This window comes from Hylobates moloch, unplaced genomic scaffold, assembly GCF_009828535.3.
Source record: "Hylobates moloch isolate HMO894 unplaced genomic scaffold, HMol_V3 SCAFFOLD_19, whole genome shotgun sequence".
Lineage (NCBI taxonomy): Eukaryota > Metazoa > Chordata > Mammalia > Primates > Hylobatidae > Hylobates > Hylobates moloch.
In genome coordinates this window covers 39,537,108-39,551,943 of record NW_026652294.1, presented here as the reverse complement: position 1 = coordinate 39,551,943, position 14,836 = coordinate 39,537,108, and the positions used below count along the sequence as shown (strand labels likewise).

At 42.0% G+C, this 14,836-nt stretch overlaps 1 protein-coding gene across 6 annotated transcripts in view; it reads left to right on the top strand.

Moving 5' to 3' along the window:
- Positions 1 to 14,836, top strand: part of MYH10 (myosin heavy chain 10) — a 156,218-nt gene that overhangs the window by 97,502 nt on the left and 43,880 nt on the right. For 3 of the 6 annotated variants that reach the window (XM_032139174.2, XM_032139173.2, XM_032139172.2), the window contains 5 exons: positions 2,408 to 2,470; positions 11,763 to 11,956; positions 12,049 to 12,170; positions 14,074 to 14,143; positions 14,232 to 14,392. In XM_032139174.2, the coding sequence (XP_031995065.1) occupies positions 2,408 to 2,470; positions 11,763 to 11,956; positions 12,049 to 12,170; positions 14,074 to 14,143; positions 14,232 to 14,392 (610 nt within the window). The remainder of the gene's footprint in view (positions 1 to 2,407; positions 2,471 to 11,762; positions 11,957 to 12,048; positions 12,171 to 14,073; positions 14,144 to 14,231; positions 14,393 to 14,836) is intronic. The other 3 variants (XM_032139177.2, XM_032139176.2, XM_032139175.2) reach the window with 1 other exon arrangement.

Sequence of the window (14,836 nt, the reverse complement as noted above, 5' to 3'; positions counted from 1 at the left end):
AACAGGAACAGAGGAAATGGGGAGTTTTTCCTGGTTTTTGAAAACCAGCCTCAAAAACTGGTTTTCTCTTCATTTTGAAGGAAAACAGGTATTGGAACCACTGACATAAGCATGAAAATTAGGTCCTTTATTACATATTTATTCTGACACTGTGAACCCTTTTTTAGTCCTTGTCTTATATTCCTTAACCAAAAATGGTGTTGGAAACATCTGTTCAGCACTTGACCCATTCGTATAATACTACATACCTAATTATGTGCTTCCCATGGTAATAATCTGTGAGCTAGATCTGGAAGCAATGAGAGACCTGTCCCCTGCCTCCCAAGAGCTAGTAATCCAGTTGAGAAACCAGGATATACACAGATGCAGTAATAGAACTGAGCTAGTCTTTTTCTTGGCTCCCAGCTTCCTACTTCCTCCTTCCATTCTCCTTTAACTTCAGGTCTCACCATCCCCAGATACTGGAAAAGGCTTTGGCAACAATAGGTCAGAAGCTGTAGGTACATAAGATTTGGTGGGCAAGGGTGGAGGTGGGAGGCTGGGATGTCATACAAATTACAGATCACAGATGCTATGTCTTACAGGTAGGACCCTGTCTGGAGACTCCTTACCTGCACTTTTGTGTCTTCCATTGAAGAGATACAGGAAAGTTATTGATTTGATTACAGAAATGCTTAGAGGAAACGCTAAGCCTTGCTGAGCTCCTTCAGCCCTGGCGTGAGCCCTGTTTGTCTGTATTTAGTCCACAGCTCTGACTCACAGATGCCATGTTTGCACAGCCGTATTTATGGCCCTTGTCTTTCTAAAGATATGCCAATGGAAGTGCATTTGGCCATTCTTGTCAAAATAAGCCAAGGGATATCTTATCTACCCCAGGTTTGCTTTGGCTCTGCCAGCCTCTGCTCTGGAATCCTCCTACGTGTTTGCTCTCCTGATAATGCTGCTCTTAGCAGGAGGTGCTGTCGCTCTTCAGCTTAGGCGACAGCACTCAGTTTCATCTGAGTGACAGAGAAGATCTCAGAGGCCACTCACTGTTGGGAGGCGCTGTTCTTCAGGGTGAGGAGCAGGCAGAGAAGCAGTACATGTTTGTCCAATTTTGAGGACAGTTTGTTTCATATGGAAAGTAGTGGCAGGCACAGAAGTTTAAAGAGGGTTCTAAGGTGGAGGATTTATCACTGCTCACTCTGGATATAGAGATCTCAGGATAAGGGGAGCACTTTTTCTCTAGAAAAATAACCCTGGAAAAACATTATTTTCCTCTTTTTAGAGCCACTTAAATCCAAAAGCAGAAAATGACAAGTTGAACATGAGTAGAGAAGATATGATATATGAATATAGTTTGCCTGTGAAGGTACAACACCTAGAGTATGAAACATTTTGTGTTAAAATAGAGTTTATGGCTGGGCACGGTGGCTCACGCCTGTAATCCCAGCAGTTTGGGAGGCTGAGCCAGGAGGATCGCTTGACCCCAGGAGTTTAAGACCAGCCTGGGCAACACAGCGAGACCCTGTCTCAACTAAAAAAAAAATAAAAAGAAAGAAAAAGAAAAAAAATAGAGTTTGTGTTAGAGTTTTAGAGTTTTCTCAAGGCCAAACCAGGAGAAATCAGATTTATTGGTGGCAGCCCTGCCCTAGAGATTTGTAACGCCCTACTCTTTGCTAAAAGATGTTGTTTGGGGATCTCTTTACCAGCTGCAAAGGACTTCTTGGCACTTCTTAAAGTTTATATTGAGGAAAAAAAAAAAATCCTAAAGTTTGCATTTTCATGTCAACGTACATCCTAGGATATTTTCATGAGTAACAGTATGATCAATAAGTATAATCTCGCTTATAATTCAAAATTATTTTAACATTTTGCTACAACGGAACTTGAATTTTGTTTTCCTTAATGGTAGTTATCTGTTGTATAATAATTTGTATTCAAATTATTTTTCGGAAATTATATTTCCGAAAATCTGTATTGGAAGTAAAATTACACAGCAGCGTAATTTTTGACAGTAAAAGCCATTGATATTTACATTCGCCATAGTGCTGTGACTTCACTGCATTCATGCCCTAAGCTACTAACGATAAGATATTTTTATGATAGACAACTCAAATAGTGCCTTATTCCTCTTAAATGTCATCTTGCATTTACATGGGCTAATCATTTGGCATTGATATCATATAATGCTCACACCAGGAGTTGGGAATGTGCTCTTTTGATTTAGCATTAATCTATTTTATAAAGAACTTTATCCAAATGTGCAAATTCTCTGAACAGTCATGTTTGCATGGGATCTGCCTTGGACTAGCTCCTTTTGTAGCCCGATTTCAAAGTTGACTTGTGCTGTCGAATGTCTTTCACACTAACTGAAGTGTTTGTGTATTTGCTCTTCTGTCCTGTTTTTGCTGTTTCTCTGCTTTAGAGATTCAGAATATTCAGAGAGCTTCTTTCTATGACAGTGTTTCTGGTCTTCATGAGCCACCAGGTGAATGTATAAAGCCTGTAGGTCTTCCAAAACAGAAGGGTTTTAAGCCCACAGGAAAAACGTGTGGGGGGGACTGGCAGGGTGGCCGGGGAGGGCACTGGGGGGCTGGGGTGGGCTTTGGGTTTCTGTTTTTGTTTTGCTCATAGGCCTGCATGAACCTTTCATTTCATGCTCAGTTTTATTATACTTCAAGGCAAATGTTTGAGTGCATAAGCAATTTAATTGCTACTGCCTACACATTGCTTCTTATTTTATGCATAGCACTTATAGCACCGCATATTAAAAGGTATGCCACTACCTTTTCCAATAGTGCCATTGTGATACACTGTCCTCTAAGGAAATTGTTAAGAACTGATCTGCTAAATGACATCTCCTTTGCTTTTGAGTCACCTTAAAATTTTCAACTCTAAGGAATTCCAAGGAGGAGTTTTTCTCTTTTATTTAAGACACATTTTGTAGACAAATAATTACATATCTACCTCAGGTGTGTTGGTCTCATCATTATACCTTTTGTTTGGAATTTGTGTGCATATCTGGCTACGTGGCCTTTTCTTTTCAACCAGAGGTCCTGAAACTATCTACAAGGCCTGATATGTGCAAGTTGAGACTAAAATAGAGTGGAATGTTGTCAGAATTATACATTGAACCTTAAATTGAGCTCCAAATGTTTGGGCTTTGTGATCTGAATCCTTAGCCCTGTGTTAAAATACAGCCTAACTACAGCTACAGAGTCTCCAAAAGCCCAATATAAAATGAAGCCCACCCAGCCTTCCAAATGTTTAGTGAAACTGGCAAGTAGCAAAACTCAAAGATAAATTTATCTTATGAAATTTCCTTTATGATTTTTGGAACACGATAATGCTGAGATCCAAATCCATCTCAAAAGTTGTATTTAAAATGTTAAAGGACCATGCCTATTTTAATCCAACTCAAAATTCCTGCCATAACTCTAGTTCACATACTATGAAAGAAGTAGATTGCAAGTATGGAGTGGGAGGAGATAAAAGATTACGCTAGAGACAGCATAAGCAGGAATGAAAATTCTACAGAACTCCAAAGGAAGAGATCTCTAAATTCAGTCCTCTTTGGCGTTGGGGAATGCTGACAGTGTTGAAATGGACGGGGGAAGCTTGGAGGTGGTTTTCAGGTATAACCTGGGACTTGTGCTTTATTAAAGGTTAGTGCTTGATCTTTTGGACTTTCTTCTAAAGTGAGTGCCCTCTTTAGATGAATTCCCTTTGGATTTCTAACCTCATAAGAGAATTCCAGGCTGTGAGCTCTTTGAGGGCAGGGCCAGTGCCTGGCTTTGCTCACTGTCATTTCTTCAACACCTGGCACAGAGGAGGCAAAACATCACTAAGTCGCTGAGAGAGAGCTGATGGATGGATAGCGGGTGGCGACCCCACACCCAATTTTCAGCTCCAGCAGCTTTGCCTACCATTCCCATCGTGATCACCTAAAGCACGGACACTCTTTCCTGTGGGACCATGATCTTTGGGGTATATACACCAGGCATTTTGCTGTACCAGCAGCATCCAGCACAGAGCCGCTCTTAGATGACTTCATGCTAATGAATGAGCAGCGGGGAGGCTCATTCCCCTCACTGTACCCTCACCTTGGCACTGAAAATGTTCCCGGTTCTGTCTCTCTCTGTGAGGTGTCCTTTGGTTGAGTTACTCAGCTGAACCAAGTACCAAGGATCTCAATCTCTACTTCTCCTTGGAAGCCCATCCATCTACCAAGGCCAAATATGTTCTTTGAGATTGTGGGTAATATTTTACAGCAAAATCGTTTTCTCTTTAATGTGTTTATGGATTCAAGACCACCACCCCAGAGAGGGCTAAGAGATTTTAAAATGAAAATGTAGGACTTTAATATTTCCAGTGATTTCTTGGAAGACAATGGATGAAGGAGTTTCTAGGGATCCAAATTGTGATTGCCTGTGATGTGCTGACATGTGGTAAGCAACTCTCTAAAGCAGGTGACACAAAGCTAATAGTACCCATGTGCTTAAGTACATGTGTAATGATGGGAAAATATCATTATGAAGAGCATGCAGGCTTCTGGGACTGGAATAAAGAGAGATTTGCAGAAAAATCACAGGACAAGTACAGAAGAGAAAGGAACAGGGGAGAATAGGATTCCTAGAGGCAAATACGGAGGTCATACAAGTTTCTGCTATAAAGTCAAGGACTGTTTTCTTACAAGTATATTTTGAAAGTCTGGACTTCAGAGATAAACCGGTAGTGGAAGATGCAAGCAGAGTGAACCAGCGAAAAGGGGTTGTAACCGGAAAGCTACAGGCAGGGCTTTTGGACTAAAGGGGTAATGGGTAATAGGGTAATTGAGACTATCAAAGGCTTTAGACCTGATCCAAATCATGTTGGAGGGACAATTATGTGTCATTTTCACTAATGCTAGTTTATACCTGCACCTGCAATTTCCTTCATAGAACAGCACCAGTTAGGCTCTTTGAACCTCCATGTGTGCTAGATTGCAGCTGACAGGTCCGGAAGAGTGTACTACCAGAGCAAAAATCGGGGAAAACCTGAGAAGTCCAGGTAGAGTCAAGTATCATGACTGATAAGATGGTACCCATTTAATCTCCATATAGATTATATCCATTGATCATAACCTCCATCTCAAGTCCCATTTTAGAATCTGGTTTAGGTCTGACATAGTTTACGTGTTTAAATTGTTCTCGCTTTTAATGGATGAAGGTTTATGTTATTGTTGCAGTATATTCTACTCCTTCCTATTTTTTGATCTTGAGTGTTAGCAATAGTTGGAAACTCACCGAAGAGAAGCAGCGCTTGGGTAGTGCAGCTTGAGTTCCTGAGGGCAAGTGCGGACAGCGACATTTAGTTCTCAGGATTATTGTGAGTATCAACTGAGGCAATGTGAACCTGAATGCATGGCACACGGGGAGTGCCTGAATGTGTGGTGTTGTAGAGCTGCCGTTGCCGTGGCTGTATCTGCAGCAGCTGCTGCTGTAATTACAGAACAACAGGGAAACCCGATAAATGTTTATTTCCTTGGCTTTACTTAACATAAGTCTAGTATCGCTCATAGTGTCCCAAGGTACAGCTAATAGGCAGTGGTGCCAGGCTGCCCAGTCTCAGCATGAGTTGGGGACATGGGACCCCACAAGGGGAGAAAGCGAGCACAGAGCACAGTGGAAGCTGCGGGCAAAGAGGGGCTTCCTGTCTGCCCAACGCCTTAGATGGCCGAAACGGATAGGAAGGTAGATGGAGATAAGGGAGACATTCAGGTTTGGCTTGAGACTAGTGCTTGGGATAAAGAAGATTGCTTTCTCCTTAAATCACATGCTTCCTCTCAACCTCTCAACTTCCTGGGGTTTTTCTAAAAATTTCCAAATGCTAGAATAATTAGCAGATCGGTTCTAGCAACTAGTTATGTAACCACTGTAAACTTGTTATTACAGTACCATGTAACAGGGATATTACGGAGACAGACTGATGTTAAGATTGTTTCTGCGAATTCATAATAGTTAAATATATTTGTTTCCAAATTGTTTATAACAGTGACATGAGGGTGGAATTGTCTTACCTTATTTAAATGAGTATTGAGAACCTGCTTCATGCCTCACACAGTGCCGGGCACTGGAGACCTTTCATAAGGAGTCATCAGCACCTGGCTGTTGAAATTAACATTAAATAGGTTTCTTCCCCCTTTTTTGGTTTCCAGCTACATTAACTACAATGAATTTCTGAAGATCTAGCTTAAATACTTGAAAGTAAATTTAGTAACACTAGTATTTTGGCCCATGCACAGATTTGAAAAACATAAAAATCTTATGGACGCGTCTCCTAGATTATCCCCTAGAAGGGCCAGTTAAGGATTCTGGCACCAGCCGATGCCATTCCTTCTATGAAACTGTTGATGGCAGTTTCATGATGAGATAGACAACACGTTGCATTTTCTCTCTTAAACTGCGAATATGTCCTCACAGATTTCAGTCCGGAACTCATCTAATTTCCAACTGTTTAAATAAATTGTTATAGATAAGTAAATTAGGTGTTAGTATAAAATACTTTTCAGGCTTCTAGAACCAAGTAATAAATTTAAATGCCCACCAGCGATCCTAACCAGGCTCTCCTGACATCTCAGATAGAAGAATTTATAGTGCAAGAATAAACAAAGCCAATCTTTACCCTGAAACTGTGGCTGGAGGAAAGGCACTTTGAGATTTGGAAGCAATATTAGGTCTTCCAGTGAGGCGCGCTGCTCATTTCAAGGTGCTGCTGGAGTCTTCTCTGCATTTCCTTCCTTTCTCTGGTTTCTGCTTTGATCAACAAGAAAATACTCTTAAAATAGAGGTTCTTCGGGTCTTGTTTGTTGAGTGAAATCATACATTATTAGTGTGGCTCAAATCATCTAATGAATTTCCCAAAGTGTTTCTCTTTTACCCACAAGATAATTTTGTTGGTGGAATCTAACCCTGAGTTTAAAATGTTGAATTAAAAACGGCCAGGCGCGGTGGCTCACGCCTGTAATCCCAAGCACTTTGAGAGGCCGAGGCAGGCAGATCACAAGGTCAGGAGTTCGAGACCAGCCTGGCCAATATGGTAAAACCCCATCTCTGCTAAAAATACAAAAATTAGCCAGGCGTGGTGGCAGGCACCTGTAGTCCCAGCTACTCCGAAGGATGAGGCAGGAGAATTGCTTGAACCCAGGAGGCAGAGGTTGCTGTGAGCCGAGATTGTGCCACTACACTCCAGCCTGGGTGACAGAGCAAGACTCCATCTCAAAAAAACAAAAAACAAGAACTGAAAGTCTAAAGCATAATTTTTTTTTAATCTGAATATTTAGCTTTGGATTGTCCTTATTAAAATTAAATTTGAAAATCAGGATTATTATGACTGTTTATTTGTTACTATATTTTTTAAAAAACCACACACACAATACTGACAGCAGATTGTGTTTAAGAACTGCCCGTGCAGGCTAAAGTACTGCACAACCAGTGTAATTGAATCCTTCCAGAGTAACATGGTGCTCTTCCTCTCTTGTTGTGGTCGTAATTTGCTCTTCCAGTAAACTTTGTGCAAGTTCACTTAGCAGATACTTATTAAATAGCTACTGTGTGCCCGGCACACAGTACCTACTGGCCAACATTTGGGGCTGGGAGATTGTCTCTGCTGATGGTTGGGGGGCCAGAGACACCATAGGCACATCTTTCGGGGCCCTGAGTATGTGAGATGCTGGAAAAATGTTCCCTGGGGAAGCTCAGTCCAGTGAGAAGATGCACAGAAACAGTGTGGAAGTTCTGTCCCAGGGATTTGAAGCCTAGAGAAGGGAGTGGCCTATTTAGTTTTGGAGGCAGGGTGAAAACCGAGCGTAAGAAGAGTTCCCTGAGGTAGCTGGTAAAGGAATGGAGACTTAAAAGTATTTAAGAGTTTGCCAAGATGACTGGAGCGGGCTGGGCATTCCAGGCAGAGAGAAAAGGATGGAATGTGAAGTCATTGTGTCTTTGGGAAAATGCAACTAGTTTGTACAGTTGGCCTTTAGGGGCATGTGTGAAAGGAACAAGAGAGGTGCCTTCATCGAGCACTTGAATGTTTTTCAGGCTCACAACTCTGAAGCGTGGTCTCCTTAGCTCCATTTTAGGAGGAGGAAATTGAGGCTTGGAGAAGTTGGGTCACTTGCCCCAAAATCACCCAGCTCATGAGTGTGGTGTGTCTGACTCTGAGTGGAGGCCATCGCTGTACAGTACTACTGAGCTGAGTTATTTGGACAATATCCGACAGGCTGTGGGAGAAACTCAAAGATGTTAATACTTAGTTTTGTCTTTTAGAAATGGCTGCTACACTACACAGGGACAAAAGGTGTAAATGAAGGAACCATGTAGCACTGCAGGTAGAGGATGAAATGGGGCAGAAGTGCAGGATCCAGGTCAGAAGCAGGAGCCCAGCAAGGGCAGGGGAGAGGAGGGTGGATCAATGACATCTTAACCTTTGGCTTGACCACTTTTGGTCAGTGGTTCCATTGGATAGGAAACCCAGGAGGAAGAACAGGACAGAGGGTGAGTCCATGCTTGATTTTAAGACATGGGCTTTGTCCCCTCTCTATATCCTTTTTTTTTTGAGACAGTCTCACCCTGTTGCCCAGGCTGGAGTGCAGTGGCACGATTTCAACTCACTGCGACCTCCATTTCCTGAGTTCAGGCAATTCTCCTGCCTCAGCCTCAGCAATTCTCCTGCCTCAGCCTTCCGAGTAGCTGGAACTACAGGTGTGCACCACCACGCCCAGCTAATTTTTGTATTTGTTGTACTTTTGGTAGAGACAGGGTTTCACCATGTCGGCCAGGCTGGTCTCAAACTCCTGGCCTCAGGTGATCCTCCTGCCTCAGCCTCCTAAAATACTGGGATTACAGGCGTGAGCCACTGTGCTCAACCTTCGTTCCTCTTTAACTCCTCCTCCTCTGCTGAGCTCCTTGGAGATGGTCTTAGGCCCTCCATCTCTTTCTGGTCTCCTCTAGATAAAAGTTGACAACTCCCAAATTTACCTTTCTAGTTCAGACCTGTCTTCCTAGCAGCAGACTGGAATTTTCCTCCTGTCACTTGACATCTCTCTTCCACTTCGAAGTCCCCCAGGCATCCCAGACTGACTTAGAGTTTGGATCTTCTCTTCCCATCCACAAAACCCACTTCCCTCCTTGTCTGCCCTACCAGCCACTCGGTTGCTCAAGCCAGAATCCCGGCAGTTATTCTTGAAATGCTCCTCTGCCTCACTTTGCATATCAAGTTCATCCAAGAGCAAGTCAGTCCTCCCACTGAAATACCTCTTGAATCTTCCTTCTCAATCCGTCTTCGTAATCTCACTAGCTCCAGCTGCCCTTATTGCCTAGACCCTGGACTCCTGGAAAGGTCACCTGTCTGGCCTCCCCACTTCCACTTCTCCCTCCCCCTTCCCCAGGCCATTCTGCAGGCAGCAGCCAGTGCGAGTGTCATAAGCTCCTCCTCATACTGGTGCCTCCTCCTCCGTGCTGGCCTTCCTTCACTTCTTCCTGCCCCTGGTCTTTCACATATGCTGATTGCACCGACTGGAGTGGTCATCTTCCCACAGGCCCATTCTTAATTTAGGGGTATTATATGGCATTTCCCCAGAGAGATCTCTAACCACTCATTTCTCCTATAGCATCCTGTTATTTTCTTTGAATGCATTTGTCACTCTTTTTAATTACAAACATATTTAATGTTTACATAATTTATCCACTGACATGTATATATCAAGCATGTTGGTGCCAGACATCATGCAGGGAGCAGGGATGCAACATTGAGTCAAAGCAGACATGCTAGGATTGAACAAGCATTTGTAGAAGGCAGAGGCACCTTTGTGACATCTGAGTGGAGAGTAGAATATAGGTGTTTGGCAGCTGGCTCTGGGTGGTCAGGTATATCTAGTTAGAGTCATAGCTGAGATCACCTGGGTTGGGAATATGGCTTGAGAAAAGCAGAGGGCCAATGTCAGCACTTGTATTGTGCCTTATTCTAGAAGGGTTGCAGATGAATTGATTTGGGATCCCAGGTGAGTGCCATGAGTTACAGGAAAAGCAGAAGAGAAATCATCAAGAAACATGGGACTGAAGTAGCGAGAGGGAAGTGGGCTACAGGAGGAGGTGGGGCTCCTAAAAAAGCCAGGAGTGGAGAGTTTTTAGAATGGTGCTGTGACATCACCAGGTAAACGTACCAAGGTCAAGAAAAACAAGCACCGGCTGGTGTCTGTTCATTTAGCAATTGACCAGTCATTGCCTGAGTAGTGTTGGGCAGGAGAGGAAGAGGACTGGCCATAAGCCAGTTGGCTACACACTGGGAAGTTAGTGGGAGAGGATATGGTGTAGCAAGGGTGTGAACTACTCAAGAAAGAAGCGTGGCTCTGACAAGAGAAGTGGGAAGATACAGGGTCAAGGGAAGATCAGTATTTTATGGGGCCTGCAGAAGTGGGTTTGTGCTGCTTTCTGCTGGGGCAAGTGAAGAGGGGGAGAGGTTGAAGGCACAGGAAAGAATGGTGGTCTCTGAGGTAGACAGTCTCCAATGCACAAGCAAAAGAGGTAGCTCTGACCCACACCCTTGAATCTGGTAGCTTTGCTTGGAAGCAGTTGTAGTATAGTGTGCCTGCATGGGCCTGGAAATTAAACAGCTTTTACCTGCCCTTCTCCCAGCTTCCACTGAAGACCTGCATAACTTGAGCAGTTCACTTTTACCTCCCGGGGTCATGGTTCTCTTCTGTTAGAAACCTCACTGGAAATTGATAATTGAATGAGATCTTGCACATAAAGCTATTCACACAGTGTCAGGTCACCATATGCTTCTGTCGTAGGAAACAAATGAAAGAAATGAGGTGTCCATTAGGGTTGAGGAGGGCATTAAAAGGGGCAGTTCAGTTGATAATTCTGATTGATTTTAAAGTATTTGAGTAATGTATTTCATTCATTTAACTTCTTTTCAATAAGAGGATATGTACATTATGCACCAAATGTTTTGCTTGTGGCTGGTGTACTGTTTATGGTCTCATCATTAGATGTACTAGGTCTTTGTGGATAATGTAAAAATATCAGTTGCTCTAACAAGGGAATGTCTGACAAGTTTAGCCATTGAACACTTAGGAAGCTTAGGTATTTATCTTTTCAGAAGAGTCCTTCCTATTTTGTGTTCTTGCCCTTTAATAAGTGTTATTCATGTTTTGAGAAGAGAGCTGAAGCTTACACATCGCTAAAAATCTGAACTCCTGTAATCTAATCTTCCTGCATTTGTTCCTAAAACTTGAATGACTTTTCTCACTGAATATCTAATGACTAATAAGAGAGAATTCTGGTCCCTAGTCCCTGAGGTTATTTGTTAAGTGGATTTGTACAATCAGATATTCTTATATATATTTTTATGAGCCATTTCCTATTTGGAGGCTTTTCACAGTATCAGTTTGTATGTATCAATAATGCCAGCCAATGAGTTTTCATTTACCAAATAATTGTAAATGTAACAGGCAGAATGTTATCCAAGACAGTGAATTCCTGAAACTAGCGCAGCGGAAGGCATCTGCTGGTGTGTGTTGGTGTGGAGCTGTCAAAGCACTACAGTATCCTGCCATATAAGTGTGTGGCTGTTAGTTCCCGGCTTGTGCAGTGCCTAAGTATGCTGACTGCCTTACCTATATGGCATCTCCTGTCATTTGTTCCACAAAGCTTGTGCTGCTGCACTTTCACTGTGTCTTTTCTTTCCCTGCTAATGAGTGAGGTTTGGCTTATATTTGTTTTCTCCTTTCTTCTCCCCAGTGGACCGTATCGTGGGTCTGGATCAAGTCACTGGTATGACTGAGACAGCTTTTGGCTCCGCATATAAAACCAAGAAGGGCATGTTTCGTACCGTTGGGCAACTCTACAAAGAATCTCTCACCAAGCTGATGGCAACTCTCCGAAACACCAACCCTAACTTTGTTCGTTGCATCATTCCAAATCACGAGAAGAGGGTATGTGCTGAGCAAAACATATGCTAGTATTTAAAACTGATCTAGGTCAGGTGCTAAAGATTAAACCATGAAACTATTGTTTGCTTGATTAGGCTGGAAAATTGGATCCACACCTAGTCCTAGATCAGCTTCGCTGTAATGGTGTCCTGGAAGGGATCCGAATCTGTCGCCAGGGCTTCCCTAACCGAATAGTTTTCCAGGAATTCAGACAGAGGTATTGCTAACTTTTACTTTTTTTCCTTATGTATCAAAGTTTATCTTAATATGAATTAAAACAGTGATATAATAAGGAAATATTTTTCTTTGTCCCCTACATAGTTTGTTTTCTTATATAGCAAACATATAGTGAGGTACTGGAAAAGGGACAACCCTTACTACCTTGATTATTGGTAGGAAGATTGCGTGCCTACTTTATAAAAAGGCAGTGTGCTAGGAACTGCTATGGGTGCTGCAAAGAAACATGCCATGTTTTCAGGGCCCTGAAGTTAGCTTTGAGATAAACATAGAAAGCTGAAAGCTTATGGTTTACTCATTCAGACAGTTCTACCTGGGATTCAAACATAATTATTTTTATTTTTTTTTATTTATTATTTTTGAGACGGAGTCTTCACTCTATCACCCAGGCTGGAGTGCAGTGGCGCCATCTCGGCTCACTGCAACCTCCGCCTCCCAGGTTCAAGCGATTCTCCTGCCTCAGTCTCCTGAGTTGCTGGGACTACAGGCACGTGCCACCATGCCCGGCTAATTTTTTTGTACTTTTAGTAGACACAGGGTTTCACCTAGTTAGCCAGGATGGTCTCGATCTCCTGACCTCGTGATCCCACCTCAGCCTCCCAAAGTGCTGGGATTACAGGCCAAACATAATTATTTTTAAAATTGATTTTTTAAATAGATGAGTAATGTATGTTCCTTTTAGGAAAATTGGAAGATACAAGAGAAGTAAAAAAGTAAATAAAAATCATCGAGGAGTGATTCCTAAAAACGTGTTGGAGTACTTCTTTCCATCTTTTCTCAATGAATATATCTATATGTGTGTATGTATATGTATTTTTTTCCAATGTATGTGTGTACATGTGCACACACGTGTGCAATTACAGTCTTTTAGCTAACATAGGGAAAGGAGTAGATAGAAAAGGATTAAGAAAAAACAAAAGGGAAAAGATCTATCAACTTGCAGTGGAAATGGATACAAACATATGATGAGAAAGAGTTATTTTAACTTTTATTTGGTAATTTTTTGAATACTTCAGTTTGCCTTTTTTCTTCTTTTTTCTGGAAATCAGATTTCAAAGTATGACACCATTTGTTGTTCCATGAAATAAATAGTGCTGCCAGGTCAAAGAATGGTCTTTGTGCCCTTTCTCCCACTGTTCCAGATAGAATCACCTTGAGAAGCTTTTCCAGTCCATGTGTGTCTTCAGGAAAGCCATCATTCTGATCCCATTGTATGATGAAGTCTGGTAGATTTTCATTTTTTATTGTTAGGAGAAAAAGGGAGTATAATTGGCATCCAAGATACAAAGTTGATTGATGTAGCCAGGATTCCTTTTTTAATATAGCCAGTATCTTTTATTTTTCTGATTGAGGTATGGACTGTATACAGTGAGGTACACAGATTTTAAATGTGCAGCTCAGTGAACACATGTACGTGTATACACCCAGACCAACATCATGTCACGTCACCCTGGTATTTTCTGATGTTCTGAACAGAAGCCTATGAACACAGCTCTTACGGCCCTTCCTGTTATCTAATAAATGCTGCAAATTGACAGTGACTTAAAGTACAGAAAGCCAGATTCTCTTTTGCATCTTGAGGATATGAACATTTTATGGGAAATGAAGAAAAATGAAAGGTTTCTAAAACACCATGCTTTTGATTTTTCTCTGCCACAACCTCCTAAACCTACTTTTTGACCTGAAAGAACTAACCTCATTTTTACTTATGAGAAATAAAGTAGATCTACAGAAAACATCAGATTATCACCAGTTCATTTCTTTACTCTTAATTTAACATGTATTACCCAACATTTTATTGCCTCTTAGAGCAAAACGCACAGTTAGTAGGTACACATTGTTCACAAATTTCTACAAATACTTCTTGGAATATTTTCTTACAGATATGAGATCCTAACTCCAAATGCTATTCCTAAAGGTTTTATGGATGGCAAACAGGCCTGTGAACGAATGGTAAGGTTTTCTTGATTTTTTCTGGTTTGTAGATTTAATCTAATCTTTCTTGTAGTTAAAAAAAGTAAATGAACTCTTTCTCTCTTAGATCCGGGCTTTAGAATTGGACCCAAACTTGTACAGAATTGGACAGAGCAAGATATTTTTCAGAGCTGGAGTTCTGGCACACTTAGAGGAAGAAAGAGATTTAAAAATCACCGATATCATTATCTTCTTCCAGGCCGTTTGCAGAGGTTACCTAGCCAGAAAGTAAGTGGGTATTCACGAATTATTCGTTCACTGAGGATGTGCTTGTGCTAAATAAGCATTGCGTTTTGGGCTAGGGATGCAAGCATGTATGAGACATAGTCTGTCCTTATGGAAATTGCTTTATAGTGGCAGAGATAGGTAAATACATGAACATTCTAAGTAATAGGATGTTGCAATAAGAAAATACACAAGGAGGCTGGGCATGGTGGCTCAGGCCTGTAATCCCAGCAGTTTGGGAGGCTGAAGTGGGCAGATCACTTGAGCTCAGGAGTTCGAGACTAGCCAGGGCAACATGGCAAAACCCCATCCCTACTAAAAATACAAAAATTAGCCAGGCTTGGTAGCATGCGCCTGTAGTCCCAGCTACCTGGGGGAGCTGAGGCAGGAGGATCTCTTGAACCTGGGAGGTCAAAGCTGCAATAGGCCAAGATGGCACAACTGCAT